This window comes from Chrysochloris asiatica, unplaced genomic scaffold (assembly GCF_000296735.1).
Source record: "Chrysochloris asiatica unplaced genomic scaffold, ChrAsi1.0 scaffold00144, whole genome shotgun sequence".
Lineage (NCBI taxonomy): Eukaryota > Metazoa > Chordata > Mammalia > Afrosoricida > Chrysochloridae > Chrysochloris > Chrysochloris asiatica.
The window spans coordinates 1811477-1839223 of NW_006408662.1; the positions used below are offsets into that span (position 1 = coordinate 1811477).

The 27747-nt window shown below is 49.4% G+C and overlaps 1 protein-coding gene across 1 annotated transcript; it reads left to right on the forward strand.

Moving 5' to 3' along the window:
* The first annotated feature begins 256 nt into the window (after positions 1-256).
* On the forward strand, positions 257-24652 carry PXDC1 (PX domain containing 1). Its single transcript, XM_006870549.1, has 5 exons — positions 257-512; positions 16232-16323; positions 16839-16956; positions 21783-21894; positions 24535-24652. Exons 1-5 carry the CDS (start codon positions 257-259, stop codon positions 24650-24652), a joined length of 696 nt encoding a protein of 231 aa, XP_006870611.1.
* Positions 24653-27747: the final 3095 nt, after the last annotated feature.

Genomic DNA, 27747 nt, shown 5'->3' on the forward strand with positions numbered 1-27747 from the left:
ACCCGGCCGGCTGCGCAGTCACCGCCCAGACGGAGGGAGGCACGGCGGGACCGGCAGGAGCGCGCTCCGCGGACACTCACCGAGAGGCGGGAGCAGGGACCCGACACCGCCCATCGGTGGGAGAGCCCTATAAAGCAGCGGCGAAGCCAGGCTGGGACAGACGCGCGGACCCAGCCCGACCCGGTGGCCGGCGCTCGTGGTCTGGGCGCGTCTCCAGGCGCCCCCTCGCGGTCGGGCATGTGCGCGCCCTGCGGGCATGGCCTCGGCGGTGTTTGAGGGCACGTCGCTAGTGAACATGTTTGTGCGCGGCTGTTGGGTGAACGGCATCCGTAGGCTCATCATCAACCGGCGCGGGGACGAAGAAGAGTTTTTTGAGATTCGCACTGAGTGGTCGGACCGCAACGTGCTCTACCTGCACCGCAGCTACGCCGACCTGGGCCGGCTGCTGCGCCGCCTGCGCGACTCCTTCCCCGAGGACCGGCCTGCGCTGGCGTGCTCCCCGCTGCTGCCAGGTGTGCGGGGCTGGGCGGGCGGGCGGCGGGAGCGGGCTGCAGAGAGCCCTGGATCGGTCACTGAAGCTGGATCAGTCCCAGGTCCCGGCACAAGGCTGGGCGCTTAGCCGGTCAGCCCCTAGGCACCGCCTGGAAGACCCGGAGCCTGCCCGGAGTGTGAGAGAGAAGGGCAGGAGGCGAGGGCACGGGTGGGAGACGGCTTGGAGGGGTCGGGGCTGCCCCGCAGGCGACACCAGTGACGTGGCCGCCCGCTTCACCCCAGCCTTCCAGGGTCGCTGCTTCAGCCTCCGCCTCCGGAAGAGCTGGCTGCCTGCAGGCGGCTGGCGGCTTCCCGAGTTTGAGGAACAGTTAGTTAGCCAGTGTCCGACTTGGGAGAGTCTAGTCTCCCTGAGCTCCTCCTCTTCCAGCCATTGACAAAAGCTCCCAGGGCGAAGCAGGCTGCCACGCAGCGCTTCCGTCCTTGCTGGGCGGAGGGGCCTGGGTCCCACCCCGGGATGGGGCCGAGCATTCGGGTTTGATTAGTGCGGCCACCTCCTCCCAGCCTTGTGACTGAGCCTGCCCCGGCATTTCGCCGACCACTTGTTGCAGTTGCTCTCTAAGCAGACAGGGTGGGACCATGGGGCCCGTGGCGCTGGATAGTGCGCTGGAATGCAAGGTCAGTTAGAACCGCTAGGTCCATGGTTCAAACTCACTAGCCACTCCTTTACAGAGTCACTCTGAGTCTGAATCGACTCGATGGCACTTAACAACAACAGGGTGGCTTAGGAATCCTGGTGTGGCGCTGTAGGATACGCACTGGACTGCTAACCACAAGATTGGCAGTTCAAACCCATCAGCCGCTGCTTGGAAACCCTGTACAGGGTTGATAAGTCAGCATCCACTCAACAGCACGTAACAACAACGGAGAATTAAGGAGTCTTGGTGTGGCGCTGCAGGATAAGCACTGGACTGCTAACCACAGGATTGGCAGTTCAAACCCATCATCTGCTCCTCAGAAACCCTTTACAGGATTGCATAAGTCGGAATCCACTCGACAGTACGCAACAAAAACCGGGTGACTTAAGGAGTCCTAGTGTGGCGCTGCAGGATAACCACAAGGTTTACGGTTCAAACCCATCAGCTGCTGCTTGGAAACCCTAAACAAGGTCTTTATGAGTCAGCACCGATGGCTTAAAGGACAGTTCTTGTTAAGTGCCGTCAAGTCAGTTCCGACCCATAGCGAACCTGACAGGGTTTCCGAGGCTGTAAATCTTCACGGGAGCGGAAAGCCTCATCTTTCTTCCGCGGAGCAGCTAGTAGTTTCAAACTGCTGGCCTTGAAGTTTGCAGCCTGATTCGATTCGTAACCACTATGGTTCTGGAAAAGGCTTCACTTGTAAATCAATGTGCGCCTGCCTGTCTGGAGTTCTAGAGTTAGTGGCTCACCCCAGTGTGAGCATTACTGTATAAAGAGCCCAGTTCTGGGACAGATCCCGCTCTCATGACATCTCTGGCCCTGAAGTCAGCATGCGAGAAGACCCTGAGCGCAAGACGTGTCTTTCAGCTGTGTTCTCTTCCTGTTCTCAGTATTCGTAGCTTGCTGAAGACAGTTTAGGACTAGTTCAAGTTTTCCTTAGACTTGTTATTTGGCTGTTTGTATTACTGTGTTTTTCATTGAGCAATGATAAAAGATCTGTCTTTTCAGTGACTTTGGCCTATTCTGAGGGCAAGCAGAGAGCCACCCTGCTCCACAATCCTGCAATCTGGGTACCTATAATGTTTTAACTGTCATCTGTGTTTTGGGGTGAGAATTCAAGTGCTTGGTAGATTGTGTAGAATGAAAACCCACTGCCGCCCAGTTGATTCCCACACAAAGTGACGCTCTAGGAAGGACAGAGTCAAACTGCCCCCCAAGGCTATACGTCTTTACAGAAGCAAACTGCCACACTGATTAGCAATCAAGCACATAACCATGGTACACCAGGGCTCCCATAAATGCAAGGTGTGGTTCTTGTGGCACAGTCCTCCTCCAAGCAGAGGAGGACAGGGACTTAGAGGACTCAGCCTACATTACAGTCTAGGTTGTGTTGCAGAGGTGGGAGGAGCAGAGGGCCCCCACCCTCCCGGAACTCCAGCCCGCCTTTCTCATGCCTAGCTCCCTCTCTCTCCCTGTGCACTGGTGGACTGCTGGGCTGGTTTGGGAGGTGGGGAGACACTGATCTGACGCTCTGAGCATGCCTCAGAAGGATGGAGGCTGCCAGTGAAGGAAATTTGAAAAAGTGTGTGATCGCTGTGGAGAACATAATACTAAGAAGAGATAGGATAGCTTTCTTCAAGGGGGAAAAAACAATCAAATAGGGGTCAGGCATAGCAGGGGTGGGAGGGCAGTGTGGTTGAGAACCAGTGGTCATTGTTAAAGGACTTTGCAACAGCCCAAGACAGAATTGGTGCCTTGGCTGACCAGTGGTACCTGTCCAGTGGGGGATCCCTGGAGTTGATGGCCTGGAACCAGTGGAAGGTGGTCTTTCTCCATTCTAGTTCATGATTCTCTTCAGAGAAGACCCTTGTTTTTGATTCTTTTGAAACCCGGGAAATCATTTGCTACATAAATACAACATAGTCATGTAGAAGAAGATTCCACCCGTTTCCATGCAGATTTACTATTTGCATAAAAAACTTGTCTGTATATACAAAGGATAAACACAAAAGACAACCAGATGTGTGCATTGTATTGGAAATGCCCGTTCTTCTCAGTATAAATCCCCGTCAGTCAGATTTTCCCACTTTAAATGTATTGAAATGTTTCTGGGCTGGATTAGATTTGCACTCTTTTGCTTTCATTAAAAGCTTTGTGAGAAAATATGAGTTTGGGAGCTTACGCTGGCTGCAGGCCATTGCTCTTGCAAATGTAGGAGTAAACACCCTCAGAGGGTGTGAAAGTCTGGGTCCCTACTGGCACCGCTGAATCGGCATGCCATTAAAGGGTGCTGAGCCCTTTTTCTTGGTCCCTCCTGGGGGGTATTTGTGGGAGAGAAAGCTCCTTTTCTCCCTCCTGAGGAAACACTGTGATGTTATGCTTGGCTGTTATCCACAGGCCTTGTCTATATTATGACATATCTACAAGGAGTTTTTATTATTGTGATAAATATGCAAGGGGACTTCAAAAAGCTCATGGAAAAATAGGATAGAAAATTAATGGATTTTTTCTACAAACTTTTTGAAGCCCCCTTGTTTACAGTGTGAAGTTCAGTGATATTAATTGGGTTCACCATATTGGGAAGACATCGCCACTATACACTTCCAAAAAGATTTCATCACCCTAGACCGATGCACGGAGTCCCGGTGTGGCGCTGCGGGTTGATGCGCTGCACTTCAAGGTTACTTAAAAACTGCAGGGCTGGCAGTTCAAGCTCACCAGCCACTCCTCGGAAACCCTATGTAGGGTCTTTGTGAGTTGAAACCAACTTGATGGCACTTCACAACAACAAACAAAAACATGATACCCTCTGCAGGGATTGCTAAAACCCTGCATGGGTTATAAGCAGAGTACTTACTGTCCCAGGTCCTCCCTGAGCCTTCGGTGGGCGAGGTTGGCTTTAGGACTTGTCTCGCCTCCATCCTCCCTTGTCCTTGGGGTTCTGACTGCTCACCTCCCCCTCCTCTTGATCTGGACCTGATAGACCCACCTTTGCTTCCCCCCTCCCCCCTTTGCATTGCTTCCTGCAGGTGGCTTTCTCAGGGTTACTGAGGTATTAACCTTTTGCCTTTTCCACACTCTCTCACTGGACTGACAAGACTTTTCAACCTCGGAAACCCTATACAGGGTCTCTGTGAGTTGGAACCGACTCGACAGCACTTAACAACCAATAACAGCGATGTATCTACAGTGGTTCAGGTTTTCCTGCCCAGACCCCTGTGATTCTGGAGTCCTGGTGGACTGCAAAGTCAGTTTGAACCACAAGGTCAACAGTTCAAGCTCACCAATCAATCCTATACAGGGTCACTATGAGTTGGAACCAACTTGATGGCATTTAACAACTTGTGATACTTATGTTCTAGTTAGGAAAAATCCACTAATAAATAAAATGAACAAGTAAAAAAGTAGATACTGATAAGTATTTAAGATTAAAAAAAAAAATTAACAGGAGGGACAATGACATGTAAGGCCTTAAGAGGTTTTCACTTTAGATAGGGTCACCAGGGAAGATCTGCTGAGAAGTAACTATGAGCAGAGACCTGAAGGAGGGAGAGAGTCAGCCTTGTGGCTACTTGGGAAGGAACATTCCAGGCAGAGGGAAGAGCAAGTGCAAAGGCCCTGAGGCCAGTATATGCCAGGTGGGTTTGAGTAAGGAGCACAGCACTGTAGCTGGAGCGGAGAGAAGGAGGTGGGAGCCATAGGGGAAACGAGGCGGTGGGGCAGATCATCTCAGGCCTTGTGGGTTGTGCTTAAGTTCTGGGCTGCTGTTGTCTCTGGAGAACTTTGAGCAGGGGAATGACTTGGTCTGTCTTGCACTCTGGCTACTGTGCTGAGACAGACTGGAGGGAACAGGTGAGAGGGGCAAGACTTGGTCCCAGGTGCAGACGAGCAGGTAGGAGAGGTGATCAAAGACAGATGTGCGTTAAGGGGGAGCTGGAGTTTCAGAGAGACCAGATGTGGGTGTGGAGGGCTCAGGGAGGATGCTGACTTTTCTGTCTGAGAAGCAGAATTGGCATTGCTGAGATGGGAAGCCTGCAGGAAGGGCTGAACCAGGGGAGGAGGTAGCCTAGCTGTGAACGTGGTGTTCTGGAATTTGTAGGGCCGTGTTTTGGAGCCTGTGTGTGACTCTAGTGTTCACCTATGTGTCCCCTTTGTCCACAGGGACATGAGTCAGCCTGCAGAATGGTAGCCTATCTGTTTTTAGACCTGAGATCAGAGTAGAGGCAAGCAGGATACTATCAGACACAAGTTGTCTTCAGCCCCTCACACCTACAGATCGGACAGTAAATGCTCTCAGTCCCCCAGGCCTGTGCCTGCCTCTGTGAGGTGGGCTCTGTGAGAAGGCCAGCTGATAAGAGGACTGACTGCATATCCTCTGAGATGTCTGTCGAGTCTGCTCCGACTTACAGTGACTCTGTAGGGTGTGTGAGGGGCAGCTGGTAGATTTGAACTGCCAACCTTGCAGTCCAGTGCTTTATCATACACCCGAATCCCTGGACAAGAGCAGAGTCACTATGATCTTGGTTAGCCCAGTGGGGCACCAGATGGAGCCTGGTAGTCAGGTATTGGGAGTGGACCGGCCCTTCTCCTCTATCCCAGGCCCTGCCCACTCCAGGGGCATTTGGGCAATCTTTCTGATTCACTGACCTGTTTGCAAATCTCTTCCATGTGTAGGGCTCGTGGCCTGTGCTGTGTGTTTTTCCAGGCCCAGCGCAGCATGCTCTGCCGTCCCAGCTCTGTGTTGACAGTGCCCTGTGCGCAGAGCAGGTCAGCCTTCCAGAGATGCCGGACAATGGGGACCCGTGCACCTTAGTCCACCTGCACAGCCCAGTCTTCGAACTGCTTTGTTTTCCTTCCCCAATCTCACACCCATCACCCACCTAGACTTTGCTCTGATTTTCTTCTGATCCCCCAGCTCCTAGCAACATCCTCTGCTCGTGATCAGTTTGCTGAGTTGGATGGTGACAGCCTGGCTTGCATCCCAGTAGATCTCAGCCTCTGCCCGTGGGCCCCAGTGACCTGAGTTAACGCTGAGCGCGGCTAGCCAGGGAGAAGCTCGCAGACATGGTTTGGAAACTGGCTTCTAGGTCATGGCTGCTTTCCACTGAGTGTCCAAGGAGAGAATTTGTGCTCTTCAGATCAGGCGTCTTGGCTGCCCTCCAGGCTGTCTTCAGGGACACAGTAGCCCCTTCTCTCTTTAAAACAACTCTGCGTTTGTTGTTGAGTTGGTTCTGACTCATAGCCACCCTGTATAGGGTTTCTGAGGAGCAACTGGTGAGCTTGAACCACCAACCTTGCAGTTCAAACCGTACATTAGCCCTCAGCACAGCACCAGGACTCCAAAACAACCCTGGATCTGTTCTTTCTCCATTGACTGTTCTGCAAGCACATTTCCCAAAGGTGAAGGCTGTCTCTGCTTTGTAAGTAGGCAAAAGCAAACAGATTTGAAGGGGCCACTGGAAGCTATCACACTTATGGAAAACTACTAAAATGTTTTTATCACTTTTTTGTAAAAAAAAAAAAAAAAAAAAAAAAGTTTTATTGTGAGTTGTGGGAAGGTTTACCGACAAGATCATCACGTTTACATTGAACAAGTCATACGCCTTGTCTCATCTCAAAGATTACAATCCCCATCACGCAACAGTGTGAGTTCTCCCTGTGGCTCCTACTTCCACCCATCTGCCCAGCCCTTCTCAACTTTGTCCATAGGTAAATGCTGCCCCTTTGATTTGGAATGACTGACCATTCCAGGGTGAGCAAAGCTAACTAGTCCTGTTGTCCCCCCCATATGCCTGTCTACTACTTGGCTGACTTCTTTAAGAAGCTTCTCTTGGGGGTGAATAATGCTCGGGGTGGAATCAGAGAGACTCGATATTCAGAGCTCAGCAACATCCCTGCGGCCCCACGTACACAGGGCGTGTGCTCTGGTGGAGGTCCAGCAGGGTACCACACCATCTTGCTTTGTAGGGTAGACTGAGAGGCCCCAGGAGAACACTTCTTTATCAACACTGCTCCACACTCCCACTGAACTTGGTTTTACTTAGGTTTCGGTTTACCGCTGATTTTCTTGTGTCACAGTGGGTGTCCATGAACTGCTCTTGGTTGTTGTTAAAAAAAGGGTCATCCTCTTGTTCCAGAGCATGGCTGAGAGGCTCCTCAGAGCCCGTGATATGAACTTTGCTGCTGGTGATGTGAGCACAGTGTCCTGTGTTGTATTCTTTCCTGACTGGGCTGTTATTGTTGTTAAGTGCCGACGAGTCGGTTCCGATCCATAGTGACCCTGAACATGGGTTTCCGGGGCTGTAACTCTTTACAGGAGCAGAAAGCCTCATCTTTCTCCCTCGGAACAGCTGGTAGTTTCGAACTGCTGACCTTGCGGTTCGCAGCCCGATTTGTAACCACTGTAGCCACCACTAAGCAACAGCCGCAGAGCAGTGTCACCTTGGAGAATGTGACCCCGATGTGGTGACATAATAGTCCAGACAGATAGCTCATCTGTGATCCCACCACCCACATGAAGTGCCAGCGGCAGACACAACCACAAGGCTCTTTGCTAACTTTTTCTTGCAGTTTATGTTTTAAGAACAAAATATCAGAATTATTCTTAGCTGATATGTAACTTAAAATCAAGGTCCCTGTGTGGCACAGTTGGTATTGACTACTAGCTAAAGTCCTGGTATGGTGTTATAGGATAAGCACTGGACTGCTAACCACAAAGTCGGCGGTTCAAACACACCAGTCATTCCTCAGAAATCCTTTACAGGGTTGCTGTGAGTGGGAACCAACTCAACAGCACACAACCACCACAGCTAGCTGAGAAGTGGGCAGTCACCTTCAAACCTATCCAGAGGAGCATCAGAAGAGAACCTGCTTCCTGAATGTGGAGTCTTGAGAACGCTGCGGAGCAGTTCTGCTGACGCTCATTGAGTCAGCATAAGTGGGCATCGACTCGACAGCAACTCACAACAACAACCACGCTAAAGGTGGACGATTTTAACCTGCCCTGCTGCTCCACGGAAAAAAAAAATCCAGGCTGCTTCCATCAAGACCACAGCCAAGAAAATCCCATGAAGCAGTTCTACTCGGTAATGTGAGGAAAACCCCATGGGGCAGTTCTACTCTGTAACATGTGAGGTACCAGGAGCTGGAATCGACTTGGCAGAGATGGCCTTCACTTAAAATCAATAGAAAGAGAGGAAGGAGGACAGAACATGGGATTAAACCCATAACTTTCTAGTCACTTCCATGTATCCCTCAATCCCTCAGCAACTGCCTCTGCATCCCATGTGGAAAAGTCGAGGCCCTGAGGTTAGGTGAGCCCCCTGGAAGGTTACAGCTTCGGAAACCCTATACAGGGTCACTATGAGTCAGAACCAACTCCACGGCACACCACCCCCACCACCTGGTGGGATGGGAAGCAGCCGTGCTTTGGAATCAGGCGAGTGAAACTTCAGGGCCTGGGCTCTGCCATGTGACCTCAGGCAAATGGTCTGGTTCCTCAAACTTTAGTTGTATTATTGATAAAATGTTGTAAAGTGCCATCGAGTGGGCTCTGAGCCTCAGCAACCCTGTATAGAGTTTCCAAGGAGCAGCTGATGAGTTTGAGCCACAAACAAGTCCAGCGCATTAGCCCACAGCGCCACACCAGGACTCCGTTGATAAAACAGCCACCGTGAGCTCTGGGTTGCAGCGTTATTGTGAGTGCTGATAACAGACTGTGCTGACTCCAGGGCTCCTGCTTTTCACACCGGCTGGCTTGCCAGGAGTAACAGCCTCATACTGTGCAGAGTACATGGTGAGTCACTAGTATCCTCAACAGATCCCAGTGTGCAAGTCCCAGCCATGGATGGAGAGATTTGAAGGTGGTAGGGGTGGAGGTTGGAGCAAGACCTATGGCTTGACTGGCCCAGAAACTGAGTTTGGTTCTTTGTGTGGACTGCACTCATAGAGACGGCCCATGAGTAAGTTCTCCAGGGTTGGGCAACAGTGGACTACACATTCTAGAGCCTTTATTTAGTTTAAGAAAGAATTGCCAAATGAGCTTGAATTCTCATGGCCAGAAGCTGTATGGGAAACGAGGTCTTCCTTCATTCTTCACGGTCAAATCTTCACCACTCTGGTTCTCCTCTGACCCTCACACTGGCTGACCCCACTGTCTATCCCTCCTCTCCTGTGTCCACTCAGCTGGCACTTCTGGATCAGGTAAACTTTGTTCTCCATCTCTCTCCCTGGAATAAAAGCCCCGTGAAGGCAGAGCCCTTGTTGGGTGCTGTGTCCTCAGCACCGAAGACAGGTTCATCTGCTGGCAGAAGCTCCATCAGCACTTAGAACGAGTGACTAGAATCCTCCAGTCCTGCTTGCTTCCAGAGCCTCACCTGGTGAGGGGCCCTGGGTCCCTTTGGTGTTTTAAGGCAGACTGATTCTTTAAAGTTGTTGCCTGAGGTTTAGTAATGGGATTTGGCTTTTAGTGAGCGTCATAAAGAGGTCTGGAGAAAGTCAGGGTTCCTGGAAAGCAAGATCAGCAAGTTTAAGCCAAACACTTTAAAAAAAAATTTTTTTTTACTTTGATAATTCTCTTAGTCACTTAAGGTGCATCTCAGGTGGGAAGCAGAGGAAGGAATGAAGTTCCCCCTCACATAACGACTTTATATGACAGAGTAGAAAGACTCCTTAGGGTTTCTGAGACTAAATCTCTAAATCTTTATGGGAGCAGACAGGCTCATTTTTTCTCTGTGGAGTAGCGTGTGGGTTTGAACCTCTGATCATGAGGTTAGCAGCCCAATACTTAACTCACCAGGATGCCTTTCCTAAGTTCTCAGGAATTGTTACATAATTTCTGTCTTTTCCTTCCTACAACCTATGCCCTGCTTTCTTGCAAAGATGTGGAAGAAAAATCAGTGTAGACCGCTGTTCCCAGCTCTGATAGTTGGGGTTGAGCATCATTGTTTGACGAAGTTCAGTGTCTGTAGCAGGATGTGGGAGGGACAGACAGACTGTGGCCTTTATCAACACAGGAGTACACAGTCACTCTGCAGGTCCCCCGCCTGGCACACACAGATGGGAGCAGAGCCGCTGAGGTTTTCTAGGTAGTTAGAATGTCTCCATTGGGATACTTCGTCAAGGATAACAAACTCATTTATGCTCTGAAGATAGCGTACTCTCTACTTCTTAAAACTCACCGTATATGAAGCATATTTAGGAAACAGGTACTTAAGAATAAATGCTGTACATTTTCCTGGAAGATTTAAGAGTTTTTCTTTCCAAACTTTGTACCACATTCAAAGAATATATATGTCTCTTAAGCAAGCAAGTTGACCGTTGCATTACCCAAGCACTATGCTTTCAGTTATGTGTGTTCATTATGTTAGTGGACACATCTGTGAAATGGAAAAGAAACTAAGTGTTAGTATATTTGGCTCAATTTAGAAGTTCATTTGACAGCACATTTATCTAGGCTGTCCTATGTGTGAGTCAGAAAGCTTCCTTTCTCCTTTCTCGAGAAATCTGTTCTGTGGGTCATAAGTGTTCCTTAACGTACTCGGAAAAGAACAGTCTTCTAGGATTGAGCCAGAAAACATTTACTTTTGTTTCCAGGGTTATAGAAGCAGCCGCAGAAAGCACTCGAGTTATTTAAACCTCCAAAGCCCATGCAGGTGGAAGTCGGGGTCCGTTAGCAGAAATGTTCAGCCCAAGGCCTCTCGTATAGCAAAGTGGGGTTTTGTACCTGTGCTTCTGAGAGGAGGGACTGGACCTGTGGACATTTGTTCACATTGGTAAATGTGTGAAGTTTGGGCTCCAAGAACCAGTCAGGTGTTTGTAGATAGAGGCTAATTCTGAAACTAACAGGAACACATTTTGTAATCTCAATTCAAGAATGAGCTAATTTAAGAAGAAAGGGTGCCTTGATTGCGCAAGGCTGATTTTTGCCCACAAATGTGTGTAAAATTGGCTCACCGAAATGTATACATATTTGTGCCACCCATGTTCTCGTTTCAGATCCTTCAGCATCTTTGCCAGATCTGGGTAAAAGGATCACCTCATATATTGTGTACAGTGAAATATAAAAGGGAGGTCATACTTGTGGGTTTACTTTATCGGAAACTAGAACTATTTCTGGTGGCTGTGATGTGTCCCGGAGTCAGCTTCCTGAGAAAAGAATTTAACATTGCCATCACAAGTGATTGGCTAAGGAGCCTGGTGACAACAGCTACGTGCTGGGCTGCTAACCAAAAGCTTAGCAGCTCAGACCCACCAGCAGCTCCATGGGAGAACGATTTGGGAATCTGCTTTCTGCTTTCCTAAAGATTACAGCCAAGAAAACCCTGTGAGGTAATTCTACTTTGTCCCTTGACAGGACAGCCACCCTGAACTAAGTCCTGTGGCTCTCATGGCATGCTCACGCCCCCTGCTGGCCGATCTGTGAACTCACAGTGTAAAAATTAGATTTTTTAAAAATCTGGTTTACTCTTCCTGCAAATTACTACCGTTTTACCAGCCTGCCCTTTAATCCCTAAACGTTCAGGTAGTAAACGAAGTGAAACGAGAACTCCCATGCCATCCCTAGTATTTGGAATGTAAAAACCAAAAGGTTTAATATCCCAAAGACTTGAAAGCAGACATTCAGAGACTTGTACAGCAACGTTCGTTGCAACACTGTTCACGATAGTCAGCAGGTGAAAACAATCTCAATGCCCTTGGCCAGATGAAAGGATGAACCAAATATGGTGCGTTACATATAGTGGAATTCTACCAGCAGGAGAAAGATGTCTTGATGCATGCTGCAGTATGGATAGAGCTTAAAGACATGCTGTCAGTGAAATAAGTCAAGTCACAAAAGGACAGACATCATATGCCCTTACATAAAAAGACAAGAAATAGCAAATGTGTAGGAAACAAAGGGGCAGGAAGGCGTCAGGGAGAAGGGACTGATAGAAATGTGGTGTTAATTAAGAGTAGCTTCTACAACCAATTATTGCTGTCAACAAGTTGTATACGTATGAAAAGTTAAATTGGCAAAAGTTGTGTTAAATATCTACAATAATGAACCCCACACCCCAACAAAACCCCAAAATGGTAGCTGTTGAAACTACTTGTATACACCCAAATACCTCATAAGATTTGGTTTCTTGGTTTGGAGGTCATGGTTCTAGGGACAGCCTAGTTAGCTGACTGAATAATATGTTCAGTACTTCTGTTCTACCTCCTAATTTGTGCGTAGTGCTTGGGATCTTAAAAGCTTGCAAGCAGATACCCAAGGTCCAACAGTTGGCCTCTTCTCACCTGGAGCAAGAGGAAGAAGAAGTGAGCCCGGAATAGGAGGAGGCTATAGCGTGTTTGTCTAAGGAGCTCTGGTAGTATAGTGTTTAGGAATAGGGCTGCTAACCTCAGGGTCAGCAGTTCGAAACTACCAGCTGTTCCACTGGAGAAAGATGAGGCTTTCTGCTACCCATAAAGATTTATAGCCTCGGAAACCCTGTGCAGGGTTGCTATGAGTTGGAACTGACTCCATGGCACATCAGTACAACGTAGAGTATTTGTCTAACTGCCTCCATGAACGACCACCTCCTTTGCCAGGAGACCAGAAGAGCTGGATGGTGCCCAGCAACCATCACTGAACATTTTAACCACAGATTCCATCGAAGGATCCTGATCAAAAGAGGGGGAACTGAAGAATAGAAATTCAAATCCTCATGGACTCAGAGTTCCTGGAGCCATGAAGGGTGGTTGATCTCCTGAAACTACTGCCATGAAAACCTTAAACCAAACATATCTTCTGGAGTCTTCTTAAAAGCTAATAGTAATTTAGTTTCACTAGTAAAAAATGCTGGCCTTGAGCATAATGCTCTTTCAAGAACTCGATCTATAGGATCAAACTCATCCCAGAAACTTGAAAGATTAGATGAACACCTTAGGGGGCAGTGAGTTTCTGTTAGTGCACACCTCAAAGGATGTGATCCATGATGCTAAATGGGACCCGGAGACACTGTGTCCCATGTAGGGGTGTGTCCTGCTACTGTATAGTCTCAGCAATAACAAAATAAATAAAGCATACATGTGAAAGTTCTCAATGGCCCTAAATTATTGTGTTTAAGCATGTTTTTGAAAATAAGATTTCAAACTTCAATTTACTGTAAACAAGTGAGGGTTGGAAAAGCTGTTCCAGCCATAAGATCCAAAGCACTTGAGTCGTGAAGTCCAGCACACAGCACACGGGTGGGAAAGACCCTTGAACAACATGGGGTGTACGGCTCCAGCCTCCCACGCAGTGGAAACTCCAGGTGGAATTTGCCATTGATCTATGACCTGCACAGGCCCCCCGGTCACACGGTGGGTTTTTTCCCTGTTGCTATTGCCCATGGTGAGCTCACGTGTCCACTTAAAACTCCATGTGACACAGATTATCTTGCAAATTATCTTGCAAGCTTGAGTTCTCTGCAACAGGAAGAAAAACGCCTGCAGTTCAAACCCGTGTTCAAGGTTCAGCTGTACTTAGTTTATTTACCTTCTCCTAACTTCACCTCTCAGCTCTGTCATTTTGAGAATAACGGTAGGCCTTGCCAGCAGGTGTTTGAGGTTCCCACCAGTCATGAAATTGAGAAATCTGCAGGAAAGAACCCCAGGGAGTATGAAACAATTAGAACATTCAGAATGAAGATTTGTTTCATTTCTCCACTGTAGTCTCAGAGTGTTGTTTTTATAGTTTTGTTTCTTTTAGATGTGTTCTTTCTACATTCAGTCCACCCATCCATTTGGGCAATAGGAACTTCGGCATTGCCATGGCCCAGCTGGCAGAGCCATCGACCCCTTGGGAGCCACCGTGTCCCCAACATGTACCAAACCCACCTGCCTGCTCTGTGTGGCTGTCACCCCATGTGGGAGCAGCCCGGTTCTGAGCCTGTCAGCGTATGGCTGCGTCCATCCCTACCAGATGTTGGTCTTCACTGGGCCGGCCCTCCTCATTGGTGTTCAGGTAGATTGACTTCCACAGAGGACGCTCACCCTGAGAGCTTCTCATCGCCCTTTGTTTTGTTTCTAAACATGTCTACATTTGTGATGGATACTGGTTGGCTTCTGGAGTCTGTGAGTGGGTGAATGGTCAACGTACCAGACTGTTGAGTGAAGAGATGGAGGTACAGGTTCGTTCAGAAGAAGTGGTTCAGGAAAAATCAGCCACTGAAAGCCCCGTGGAGCAAGGTTCTGCTCAGACACAGGTGGCCTTACTATGAGTTGGAGTGGACTCTGGTTCTGTTTGGCTTCCATGAAGATTTGACAACAGAGGTGAGAGGGGCTCTCACCTGTGTTAGTCCTGCCCCACCGAGGGGTCATTCTATCCAGTGCCTCTGAGGGGTGCACAGAGACTCTAGAACGGTGAGGAAAGTCAACAGTGTTGATTTCAGTTTCTCTTAAACAACGGTATTTGGTTACAACCAGCCAGCAAACACCGAATCCCTTACATATGCCTGGTACATGCTAGTTACGAGAACAGAAAGGCGAGCCAACATGCACCTGTCCTCACGATCTCAGAGGTTATGGGAGAGACCTACATGTCAGGTGGTGCCTCGGTGGTTTTTCAGGGGCTAGACCCCCATTCAGAGTGATGTAGTTCACAGCTCCATGGTGTGAGAGGGCTTCAATGAGCACATCGCATTTGTCTTGCCCTTAGAGGGCCTCGAGATGTGGGAAGGCCCGTGGGAACAGTTGTGTGAGGGAGGTGGAGGCTGTGTCTGGGTGGTTGGCATGAAGGGTGGCAGGGAGTTCCATGGGCCCACAGCTGGCATGGTGGGCTGGGATAAAGTTGGGCCAAGCTGAAACACTAGGATTCGTCCTGAAAGTCTGTGTAGATACTTCTGTTTATTTTATTCTGAAAGACGAGTCACAAAGAAAATAGGATAAAATGTAGGCCACCCAGTTCAATGTGAATTCCAAGTAAATAGTACCCATCTATCCCAGGCATTGCATGAGACAGAGTTACACTGAAAATTGTTGTTGATTGCATTCAAATTTAACTTGTTTGTTTTTGTTAAATGCCATCGAGTCGGTTCAGACCCATAGTGACCCTGTATAGGGTTTCTATGGAGCAGCTGGTAAGCTTGAACTGCCGACTCTGTGGTTCAAGCTGACATTACAGTCTGGCACATTAACCCACAGCGCCACACCAGGACTCCCAAATTGCACTATGTGTCCCCATAGAGCAGAATGTATGACTTTACTAAGTGTTACCCCTGGATTCCTTGTGGGAATGATTTATGTGGTTGTCTTCACTTAAAAAAAAAAACACAAATTCTAGAGAATTTTGAATTGGCCCATTTTCCTCTGTAGAATTCCCTATACCTGGTAGAGAGGGTCCTCTCATTTTGGTGCAAAGTGTGACATTGATTTATATCACAGGATAGAAATGAAATTCTAATAAAAAGACTTCAGGACTTGGGGAGGAGACAGCTGGAGAATCTGGTACTATGGGTTTTTCTTCCTTCATCTCCTTGTCCTCTCCCCATTCAAAGATGGGCAGTCTAGAGAGGAAGAGGAAGGCAAAGTCCCATCCTTTTCTCTGGGGATGCTTCAGAGCAGTGTGGTTACACAGAAGCATTAGAGCTGCCGTATCTGCACCCTTTCACGACTTTGGGAACCACAGCAGGAAAGACACTTGGATTCCTGGAAATCACTATGACTCATGGCCACTTTGGTTATCTGTGGGCAGCGATCTAATCGCTTTCCCTTCCAAAGGACTGGTCTTATTGTGGCTCCCCGGTGTGGGCCCTGTGGGCGCTCAGTCATGCTGGCAGGATCCTTTGTGGGAGCATGTGAGTCCTAGGCCGGCTACCTCGCTGCCTCTCACTCCACCACTCCCAGCCTGGCATAGGACCCCTTTCCTGGTCATGGGGCATGGGCCCCAGCACAGATGTAAAGTACGCACTGGGTAGTTGAAACTTCTGTGAGGTTGAGAGCAGGAATTTTCTGCTAAGGCTTTAACTGCCTCCCTTGCCATGGATGGTGAGTGCACTTGGTTCCCTTCTCTGACTTTGAGCATCCTGTCCCCACCCCAGGACTGGTTGCCATAAAGGATGCCCATGATATTGAGACGAGGCTTAATGAGGTGGAGAAGCTTCTCAAGGCGGTCATCAGCATGCCGTGTAAAGTGAGTATGAGCCGGCCTGGCCCAGGGGTGGGAGATGCCCTGTCATCTTGACGAGTAGTTGGCCTGCCCTCCTCTTCTCCGCCTCTGCTCCCTCCCTGTAATTACCGGGGAAGCTCTAAATAAAAAGGGACTTGGGGCCTTATCTCTGCTCAGGGCCCCCTTGCTGAGGAAGGTAGAACAGGTGCGTGAAAGCCACAGTGTGGGCACAACCCCAGTGTGTGAGGTTGCGATGGATCTCCCTCCAGCTGCCTTTGAGATGAAGTGTGTGTGCTTGTGTTGAATCGTGATCAAGAAGCTGGACTGGAGTGATAGGCAGAGAGATCTTCTTCTGGGGAGGAAAAGCCACACTCACATTCATGGAAAAGACAAAGGGAGGGAAACTGTGTGGAGACAGCACATCCTGCCCGAGGCCTTCCATAGACAGAAAGGGTGGGAAACCTGGGTCCTCCTCTGTGCATACAGCGCCACCTTGTGGGGAGTAGTTACTTGTGGTAATGGAAATGCATTTCTTCTAGTACTCCAGGTCAGAAGTTGTGCTTACCTTCTTTGAAAGATCCCCTCTGGACCAAGTATTAAAAAATGACAATGTCCACAAAATTCAGCCAAGCTTTCAAAGTCCAGTCAAAATATCAGGTAAGAGCTGCAGTGGCTGAAGGTACTGTCTTGGGAGGCTAGGAGTTCCCAGAAACTAATCTAGCTTGTTGTCTCTGTGATGGCCCATATCTGCTCTTGGGTTCCAGGAAAACGATGAAATGAAATATGGATTTAGTGGTTGAGAGACTAGATACCTGTCCTGGTGAATTCCATCCATTCCTGGAAGCCCCGGGCCACATACACACACACACAAGTCCTTTGGTGCCTTCTTGTTTTCTCACGTGACATTAGAGAAGGGCATGGCAGGGCCTGGCAGCTGTTGAGGGCTCTGTTGAGACTCCCAAGGCCTTGTCTTCTCTTTTCAGGAGTTATAGTCTGAAGGTCCACTAGATGGCACTATGTGTCAACTGATGAACTGGTATCAAACAAAGCCTTTCAGCGCCATGGGACTGTGTCAGGAACTGAACCGTTGGGAAAACTGTGGCCTTCGGTTTATGGTTTGGACTAGTGCAACCTTTAACATGATTTGCACATTGTTAACCTGAATGCTCATAAATCTGAGGAAACAAAAGTTAAATGTCTCCTCCATGGTGGTCTATGTCTGTGTTAACTGTAGTCTTTGTCAGGCTATTAGAATTAAGCATCTTTGGACACAAATCTGTTTGGGGGGACCTGGAAGTGAATTTTCATTTTGTTTTTCATGAGTCAGGCAGTTGTCGAGTCTCAACTTTGATTTGTGCTCTTCAGGGACAGCCTGTTAATAATAGGAATGGTTTTGGGTTTTGTCGTGTCCCTGGAGTGCACTGGCAGTATAGCAGGGGAGAAGATTGGAAAGCGAGGAAAGCTGCACTGTGAATCCTTTGAGGACTGAGAATAAAGGTTTGCTTAATACCATAGTTGTCAAGTGCCGTCAGGTTTGTTCTGATTCATAGTGACCTGTATAGGGTTTCCAAGGAGCAGCTGGTGGGTTTGAACCACCGATCTTGTGAATCCAAATCCAGTGCTACTCCTACATCACCACACCAGTGGACATGTGAATTGATGAGGTGAAGGAGAGGATCGCATAAGGAACACACAGAAATGTAGCTACAGTTAAAGCAGGGGAAAATGCTATTAGGAAAATACTACAGGGATTATGACAGATGCTAAGATTTGCAGATGAAAGTTTGAGAAGAAACAGGTTAGCATATTCTTAAGTGTATCTGCTCCAAGATATTTATTAACCACACAGACCCAGAGTGCAGAAAACGTCTTAGCTAAGTGATCGAGGCCAGCACCCCAATAATAAGACCAACGTGATACTGACATCACCCTAAATGCAGCATTTATTTGATGACTTGTTAAAAAGTCCTAGAAAGCTGCATAAAGGAGCCGTTGCCTGAAGATGACAAAGAAGAACACTCAGCTGTAACCGAGGCTGAGATGTGATGCACTGAGGAGGACTCTGCAGCAGTGTCTGCCATATTCTTGCCCCCAGATCCATAACCTTGTTGTGATCCCAAGAAAGTGTCAGACAAACCCACCCTGAGTCAGGGTCATTCAGTAAAGAAGCTGACCGGTCCTCGTCGAAGGGAGTTCTTGGGTGGTATACATAGCGTATTTGGTTGCTAACTGAAAGATTAGAGATTCAAGTCCACCCACAGGTACTTCCCAAGAAGCCCTTAAAAACCCTATGGGCACAGGCCCACACAGCATTGGTTTGAAGATTATTTAGCATTATAATCATAACTCAAATGATTGAACTGATGATTTAAAAGTAATACAATTCATGACAAGTGTTTTACAAAAGCTCTGTGGAGCACAGTTCTCTTGATACACACGGGTTGCCATGAGACAGAATCTACTCAAAGGCGTGGCGATATTGTGTGTACATGGACGAGAGTGGGAGAGACTACCAAGTCTGGCAAGATTATTTGCTTAAAACTGGTTGTTGTTGTTAAGTTTGTCATTGAGTCGGTTCCAACCAATAGCGACCCTGTATAGGGTTTCTGAGGAGTGGCTGGTGAGCTAGAACCGCCGACCTTGCAGTTCAAATGACTTTTCAGTCCAGTGCATTAACCCGTAGCGCCACACCAGGACTCCAAAACTGGTGGTCCATACTCATAATTAGAGGCTTGCTAGAACTCAAAGTGTTTTGTTCTGTTAACCTTGACAACTGCTAATCTGTACAGCTTTGTTAGGAATTGCTTTTCTTTTTTAAGTGACCAAACTGTCTCAGAATGTGTAGCACAGGTACATTCAAGCCATATACCAGCAACTAGATTTTATATAAGCCTGTAAGACAGTCTGTACTTCATGATGTGTATTATAAGACAAGCTGGTTTTCTATAAACGATCCGTTTCTAAATCTGAGTTACAAAGGAGTCTGAACATTGGAATGTTGACCCCAGCCCCCTGCTACAAAACCTGGCCTACCCCACAGTTAGGTGGCTGACCACCCATAACTGAACTGGCCTTCAGAAAGTAGCAGGTGGACCCCAGGGCTCATCTTTAGTGGAACTCACCTCGAGGCCCAGCTGCCTTTGCAGACAGTTGCTGCCTCATGTACTGTGGCTGTGTTCTCACAGGCAGTTAAGGGTTAATTTACTTTCATTTGGGGCTGGTAAAGATGCCATTATCCAGAGCTCCAAAGGCAACATTTAAGGAAGATTAGTTCCGATGGGAAGTAATTTCTCAGAACTTTGTTCAGAAACATTTTGCAGCAGCAGTATTTTAAACTTGTACGGAGTTTCCTCCCAAATTCCCTTGGTAAAGAAAGGGTGGGAGGAAGGGGGCAGGGGTTGGAGCAGGCTGTGCTGAGGTGGGTCAGAAGCTGTGTGTGTTTCCTGAGACAGACAGATCCAGAAGGTTCCAAGCACCAACTCTAAATTGGTTTTCACTTCTCCTCCTCAAGAGTTGCTGAGCCCCAAATGCAATGTCATACCTGCTGTTTCTAGCCCAGGAAGGCTGGGCAGCGCTAAGCTCAAGCTGGGCAGCGCTAAGCTCAAGGAGAAGGGCAGGGTGAGCTGGTACTGATGCCATGTATGGGAGTGACTACCCGGGGTAGGGAGAAACGTGATCCATGAAATGTGAGCTGTCTCTTCTTCAAGTGGAAATTTCAAGAACTACCTGCCAAATCTGATTACTGAGTAGGCTGACTTACCTGACTAGGCCTTACCTGCCGGCAAACGGGAAAGCCGTTCTCTTTCTGTCTTCAGTTTTGTGTTGTTGGTCTAGCTCTCTTCATAAGGAGAGAAGTTCAAAGAACTGAGAACCAAATACCTGGGAAAAGAACCAAATTCCTGTAACATTAGTAGGAAGTAATGGCTTCACTTTCTAAAATGCAGATCCACCATGGGAATAAAGTAGTTCAAATTCTGGCAAAGTGTAAAAAAAAATGTAAAGACAGTTGGCTGAATAAGAAAGCCATCAGTAAACTGAGCAGCCAGCTAGGTCCTCACTGGTCTGCACCATGCTGGCCAAGAGGAAGGCTGTTTTGAACTCTGGTTTCTGTGTGCTCGGCCCTGATAGGGAGATGATAACTCATTAGACAAAGCACCTGGAGTTTGGATGATGTTTTTGGATGTCTGTACAGACGATGGGAATGGTGAGTGTGGCACTCAGCTGACTGAGGACTGAGTTGGGGGGCGCTGCTCACGGAGGATCCTCACTACAAGGAGGAGAGCTCTTCCTGGCTGATAGGTCTCCTCACATGACCATGCTGACCCCATTGGAACAGAAGTAAGGGCATCAGATCTGGAAAGGGTGCAGAAACGTTCCTCCTTGGAGGGGGGAAGGCAGGCACCCTCGCTGCTTTGACCAGATGATGTAATGAACTCCCGGTTTTTTGAGTTGGAGGAATGTCAGATGTTTTAATGTACAGTTTTTAATGCTTCAGTTGAGGAAACTGAGCCCCAAGGCTGTGAAACTCGCTGTTGGACTTGGCCTGCAGTGTCTGAGCTCTCTCCTGGTGGTCCAGCTGCCCCCCACCCACCATCCTCCACTCCCTGCTCTTGAGACCCTGTCCTCAGGTGCTGACAGCCGACAGCCACTGTGGATACTACAAGTTGTTCCTATTGCTGGCCTTTCTAAAATTATCAAAATGTGTACTTGTCAGAAAATCAATTCATATACAGAATTACATCAAGCAAAAGAGTGACAGCTACTTATTTGGGGTAAAATACACATTTATTCATTTGATCTCACAGCAGACCAAGGAGGTGATGTCATCATCCCCATCTTAGACGCAGGCCAGAGATCAGAGACACCCGACCAGTGTGTGAGGGCCTGGGGTGCAGACCTGGGGTACAGTGTGTGAGGGCTGGGGTACAGTGTGTGAGGGCCTGGGGTACAGACCCAGAGTACAGTGTGTGAGGGCCTGGGGTACAGACCCGGGGTACAGTGTGTGATGGCCTGGGGTACAGACCCAGAGTACAGTGTGTGAGGACCCGGGGTATAGTGTGTGAGGGCCTGGGGTACAGACCCAGAGTACAGTGTGTGAGGACCCGGGGTATAGTGTGTGAGGGCCTGGGGTACAGTGTGTGAGGACCCGGGGTACAGTGTGTGAGGGCCTGGGATACAGACCCGGGGTACAGTGTGTGATGGCCTGGCATGCAGACCTGGGGTACGGTGTGAGGACCTGGGGTACAGTGTGTGAGAGTCCAGGCAGCCCCAGCCTCTCTGGGATGGCTGGTCTCTGGGCAGATGTCTCCAGGCCTGCCTGACGTTGTTCCTGAATGGGTCTCTGGGTGCAGAGCATGCAGAGCATTCTCATTGTGTGGGTGAAGGGAAGCCGGAGAGATTGGTGGAAATACTGTCAGTAATTCTACAGAAAGGCCCAACCTTCAGAACCTCAGACGCAAACCCTTTCTTGCTTTGGTTTTCAGAAATCATGAGGTCCAATGGCTTCTGTTTAGCAAATACCGAGACCATCGTCATTGACCACAGCATACCAAATGGGAACCAGCAGCACCTGGACGCGGACTCGGCCGAGCACTTGTACGTACCTCAGTGCTGGTGTGGCGGGAGCTGGACATGCACCCTCAGGAGCTTAGCGCTCGTGGTCTGGAGGCAGGAAGTAGCTATGTGAGCATCCCTGCCCACATCCAGCCAAATGGGAAGTGGAGCTGCTTGCTTCCAGGAGGCCTGTGGGAATTGTGTGAGGTCTCAGGGTCTGGCCTACACTGGGCCCAAGGTCGCATCATCACTTTGTCCAGGCCTGGCCACTGCAGAGGGAGCAGTGTGAGGACAGACATGTAGGGCTGCACCGGCTGCATTTCTTGGGGAAACAATGCAGGGTCCTGGTAACAGAGAGGTCAGGGAATGGTTATGTGCGGGGCAGCAGGTGTTCTCTTGGACTGCCAGAGCTCGTTGGCAAGCCTTGCCTTTGCACCCCCAGCACAGTGATTTGGGATTTTGAGGTCAGGGGCGGTATGTGTCTGGCTGACTACGTCATGGATTCATGATCTGTAGGCAGGCATGAGATTAGTTAGTGAGTGGAGGAAGGTACTTGGAACAGTTACCACCACCCTGTGTCCTAGTGCAGATCGCCAGAGACCCCTTCTGTCCCATAGTTCTCTCTGGGGCCCCTGTCTGTCTGTTTGGGCCGAGGTCAGAGAAGCACAAGGGGAAGGAAGCGGAGTTTAAGGGCTTTGGGTGGTGGGCAATGTTGCACCAACGGGAACTGTCAGACAAAACAGCATCTTTGGGCGGCTGCAGGACTCCTGGGGGCCTTGCAGACTGCAGCCCCATTTCCAGAGTCTGCCCAGGTGGGGACCCTCAGGAGCCGTCCCTCAGGAGCACTGTCTTTGGCACATGTCTTGGGGCTGCCAGGTAGGTGAGGATGGTTGACGTGGAGTAATGAGGCCGCACCTCGCAGGCCTCAGCTGGCCCCAGTGGCCGTGAAGCGAGACTGGGCAACTCTGAGGCTGTGAGCTGTGTAGTGTCAGGCCTGCTGCAGACATCAGGGCAGGGTGGGCCCAGTGCCCCCACACAGGACCTACTGTAATTGGGAGGTGAGTGTGCCCTGGGATGAGTGGGGTCCAGGGGGCTGAAGGTGCTGCCAGGCCAGAAGTTGGCCCCTCAGACGCCACCCTCACACACATTCCCAGTAGATGGAGGAGGTGAGGCTGGTGGGGTTGCTGTCTCTTCCCGCCACCCCCAGTGTCTTGTCACTGTGATCCGGGGTCTCAGGGCAGACTGTGCCTCTAGGCATCCACACTTCTTCACGCCTGCTTCTCCTGACATTGGTTTGACAAGAAAATTTAATATCCTACCAGGAAAAAGGCCTTGTCCCCAAGAGATGTGATGCCTCCAAGGATGACCTCCGTTTGTCCACAATAGCGCACTTTCTGCAGCAGCCTGGGTCCCAGGGCCTGGCTGCATGGGGGCAGGGGTGGGAGGGTGTCAGGGGACTGCGGAGCGCCCCATCCCCACTGCTCACACCCCCAGCCTCAAATATACTGCACCTCACTGTGGAATCTGAAGAGAAATCCACTCTGAGACCCTTTGTATTCAAACACTTGAAAGTTTTCGTCACCTTCTTTTTATCATTTCATTTCCTACTGGGACTCTAGATGAAGCCTGTCCCAGAACAGCGTGCCAGCTATGCAGGCATATTCCGGTCAGCTCGTGTGGTCACTCCAGCTGTCTGCTGGTCCATGACTTCTCCAGGCACTGGGAAACACACAAAGGGAGGGTGGTGAGCTTCAAGGATCCTGCATCCTCCCCTGACTGCCGAGGGGTGCAGCCTGCCCCTGCCCACCCTCCACACCCTACTGGGTATGGACTGAGTCTGAGGTAGAAGTTCAAAGTGTACCTCTAGGCTACCTTCTAGTGGCGGGGAGGGGGCGAATGGGTTGCCTTTTGTGCTGTCGTTCTCTGATGTAAGAGACCACATCCAGATGGGATATGGGGTAGAAATGGCTTTAGTTCATAAGGGACTCAATACTAGAAGATATCCACATCACTTTATATTTTGGGCACATATCCTTAGGGCATTTTTCCTCATTGTCCCTCCTTCAGAACCTGATCCCCTCACCAGCCTGAGTGGTAGACAGCCTTCCCTGTCACTCACTCACTGCCCAGACCACCGTCCTGCTTCCTGGGGCCCCTAGTCATGGAGTACTGGCCCCAAGTACACAGTGAGGTTGGGAGCACACAACCGATTCTTGGTCATGCTTGTTCCTGCCAGCAGTGCCTGGCACTCAGCAGCCCCCTGTGTCCTGGGGACAGGCCCTGCCTGCTGGGTCCAGGCTGTGTCTGGAGAGCCCTGGACAGTGCTGGGCATAGAGTAGTCCCCAGGGAGAGAGAACAATCATGCCACCAGTGACTGTGAGTGAATGAATGGAGGCCTCAGGAAATGGTGGGGAAACAAACGTACTCAGCAGTTTGAAGCTGAAAACCAGAAACTGGAACCGTCTTTGCAGTAGGGTTTGTTTCCACTGATTCATTCATTTATGGCCATGGCTGTTTCCACACTTCCTGAAAAGATCATTGTCTGCGGGCCCAGCGAGAGCTGTGCCTTCTGAAAGGTGTGCAGTGGGTAAAGCCACTATGGAGTGTTTGCAGGGGTCTGCCTCCTCCCCCCTCGCTAGGGGTCTGTGAGCCAGCCCTCAGCCCCACCCTTTGTCATTTCAGGTTTGAGAATGGCGGCGAGTTTACCTCAGAGCTGGAGGGTGATGAGGACCCAGCAGCCTATGTCACCAACCTGTCCTATTACCACCTGGTGCCCTTCGAGACGGACATCCTGGACTGAGAGCCTGCATTGCTGCTCTGCTGCTGTCTCTCCGTGCTGAATCCCGGCGCCGAACGCTGCTCCTCAGAACTGCTGCGCCACCCAGACACAGGCCCACCATGAGCTGCGGATGTGAGGGGACGCAGCTGATGGACGGCAAAGACTCAACTGCCAGGAGCCCTCATTAAGGACTCCCGTGCTGCCTGCTGCTCGGAAAGGGGTCTTTCCTCTCAACTCCAGCAGTCTCTTCTTCCTTTCCAGGGACCTGCGGGATGGGGTCCTCAGCAGCATCTCAGCCAGCACCCACAGGAACCTGCCCGCTGCAGGCAGACCTCCTCAGCTGTGCGGACTTCCTGAGCCGCCCCTCACGGTCCCCCGTCACTCACATATCAAGTGCACAAAACATTGCAGGGGAGATTTTGACACCTTGCCAAGCTCTGAACGACACAGCCAGGGAAGATGAAGTAATCCAGGATTTCCCTGGGAACTGGGGTTTGTGGCTTTCATTTTTGTTTTTCCTCTTTTGTCTGGAAACCGGGCTTTGTGTCAGTGCAAAGGCGTGTTGACAGAAGGCCAATGACCAGCAGAGTGTAGTCTCCAGTTGGGGGTCAGTGATGAGGGGGTGCCCGTGTTGGCTTTCACAGAGACTTCAGGATGCTCTGAGAGTGGGTCCTGGAGGCATCATGCACATCAATGTGGAGGAGCAGACCCAGCACCCAGCTGTCTGATGTTCACCTCTGCCACTTACCAGGCGCCCAGTCTGAGAGGACAGGCATCGGGCATGGGGGAGGGACTGAGTTCTGTGGGTTTCTCTTCTCACAGTGTCTACTAACAACCAATGCTTGCTAATGTAAATAATCGTAAATTATTGAGAGTCCTAATTCTTTTACACAGTCTGTTTTTTAACCTATTTTAATTAAATAAACCATACTATTCTTCCTAAGTATATATTTAAGGTATCTGTACTTACAGGTATTTTTTTTTTATTCCCCACCCAGGGCGGGGCCGGACACCTCCCACAGCTGCCTCCGTGCTGACCCTGAGCCCTCTTGTTGCGTTGTGTTTTTTAGGAAATGTGTTGCGTCCTCACCCTAATGGTTTGTCCAGATGGACAAATGTGCAGGCATTGTTTTCTGAGGCAGGGTTTTCCCCTTGTCCAGTTTCCTCTCTGACAGCCACAGGAACCCTCTCTGACCAGCTGCAGAGTGTTTGGAACGTCCACGGATTTGGCATTGCCTTTCTGCCTCCCAGCTGTGTCCAGTTAGTGCGTTGTATTTTCAAACAGGGTGTGCAGTGACTGACTGGAGTTGACCAGTTGGCTTTCTTCTCTTGAAGACTAGTTTTGTTTTATACAAAGACAGGCCTTCTTGTCTCAATCAATCGACGGGTTTTGTTAATGACCATCTGACTCATGGGCCACAGCCGTGCCTCTCCCCTCTGGTCAGCCTCTGTGATGGCCACTTCTGCAGCTGCATCACCTGATCAGACCGTTTCTCCATCGAGACCCATGGCTGTGCCCTCAACCCCACTCTCCACTCGGGCAGCTCCATTGTTACCTGTCCGTGCACAGTTGTTAAGTGCCATCAAGTCAGTTCCAACTCGAGTGACCCTGCATAGGGTTTCTAAAGTGCAGCTGGTGGGAACTGCTGACCTTGTAGTTAGCATTCCTGTGCTTATCCTGCCACTCCACACCAAAAGCCCTCAGAGCACAATATGGTGCCTCAGGTATATCTGACTGTTTGGTTCTAAACACATTTGTTTTGGAAAAAGGGGACCGTCTAGGTCCTTTTGTCATGATCCCGCATCTAAAGGAGACAGATAACAGCTTTGTTTAGTATAAGAAAAGCGGGGTGAGTGCTCATGCGCAGTGATATGGTAACCGGTGCTCAGCCTCAGCGCTGGGGCTTCTTCTGGCTTCTTCGCCGGTTTCACCGCGAAGTGTGCGCTTGCTCAGTTTTCCTTCAAAGCTAGAAATCTGACTTTATACGAAATACCCCAGTTTTTTAGGTGTTGGCAAAAAACAATGGCAAAACAAAAATAGCAATAACAAGAAACTTATCCAAGTAAAGGAGTCATGAGTTTCCCACCTCGACTCTAAACAGTGGGTTCAGAGAGTCAACACCAGACTTCACTCTTGCTCCAGAGACTGCTTGGCAAGAGTCTGTCCGTCACCTTGGCTTGCCCTGGGCTCTGGCCCCTCATGCTGCACTGGGGGCTTCTGGCAGAGGTGGCCAGGGCGCCCACACTTACTGCTGATACCTGTAAGGTAACTACTGTCTGGAAGCCATTTACAACTAGATACGCTCCAGAGAAGGTGCAATTTGACATTTTCTTTTGCTATTTGAATCATTTAAAGTTGTTCAGTTTCCTATTTCAAAGGAACATTCAGCAAATGTTTAAGCTGAGGAGTCCTCTCTGGTTTGTAAGTAAGTGCTAGATTTCATGCATGAGTCTTGTTTAAAGTGAGAAAGGCCAATCTCAGAGCTGGCCCATGCTCTCGGTGTGCCCACATCCCCGGAGTGCAGGCGGCAGACTGGAGCGCATTCACAAGGCCTGCGGGTCTCAAGGATGTTACCCTTACCAGAGTGCTGGGGCGCTGGCTCAGGAATGACTCACTCAGTCTTCTAGCTGGAGGTGGAATACCTCCTTGGTCTTCCATTAAGAGGGCCTTCTGTTCAATTGCATGCACTTTTATTGCAGCTGAACTTTCTTTCCATATTGGCTGTGCTAGCATAAGTCCTGCAGGACAATAGTGTAATTCTACTAATGCTGTGGACCACCAGACCTACTGAAGGCTGCCCCAGGATCTCTTTTATCCCCAGCTGGTGTGGCGCTGCTGTAGTCTGGACTACTACTGTTTGAGCCTGTCGTTGCAGACACTTTGTTAATCCATCTCGTTGAGGGTCTTCCTGTTTTTGCTGACATTTTACCAAAATGATGTCCTTTCCAGGGACTGGCCCCTCCTAATAAACATGTTCAAAGTATAAGAGACATAGTCTGGGGCTTCTAGGAGAAATCGGACAGTACTTCTCCCAAGACAAATTTGTTTATTCTTCTGGGAGTCCATAATACATTCAGTATTCTCCACTAAAATCATAATTCAAATTCATACATTC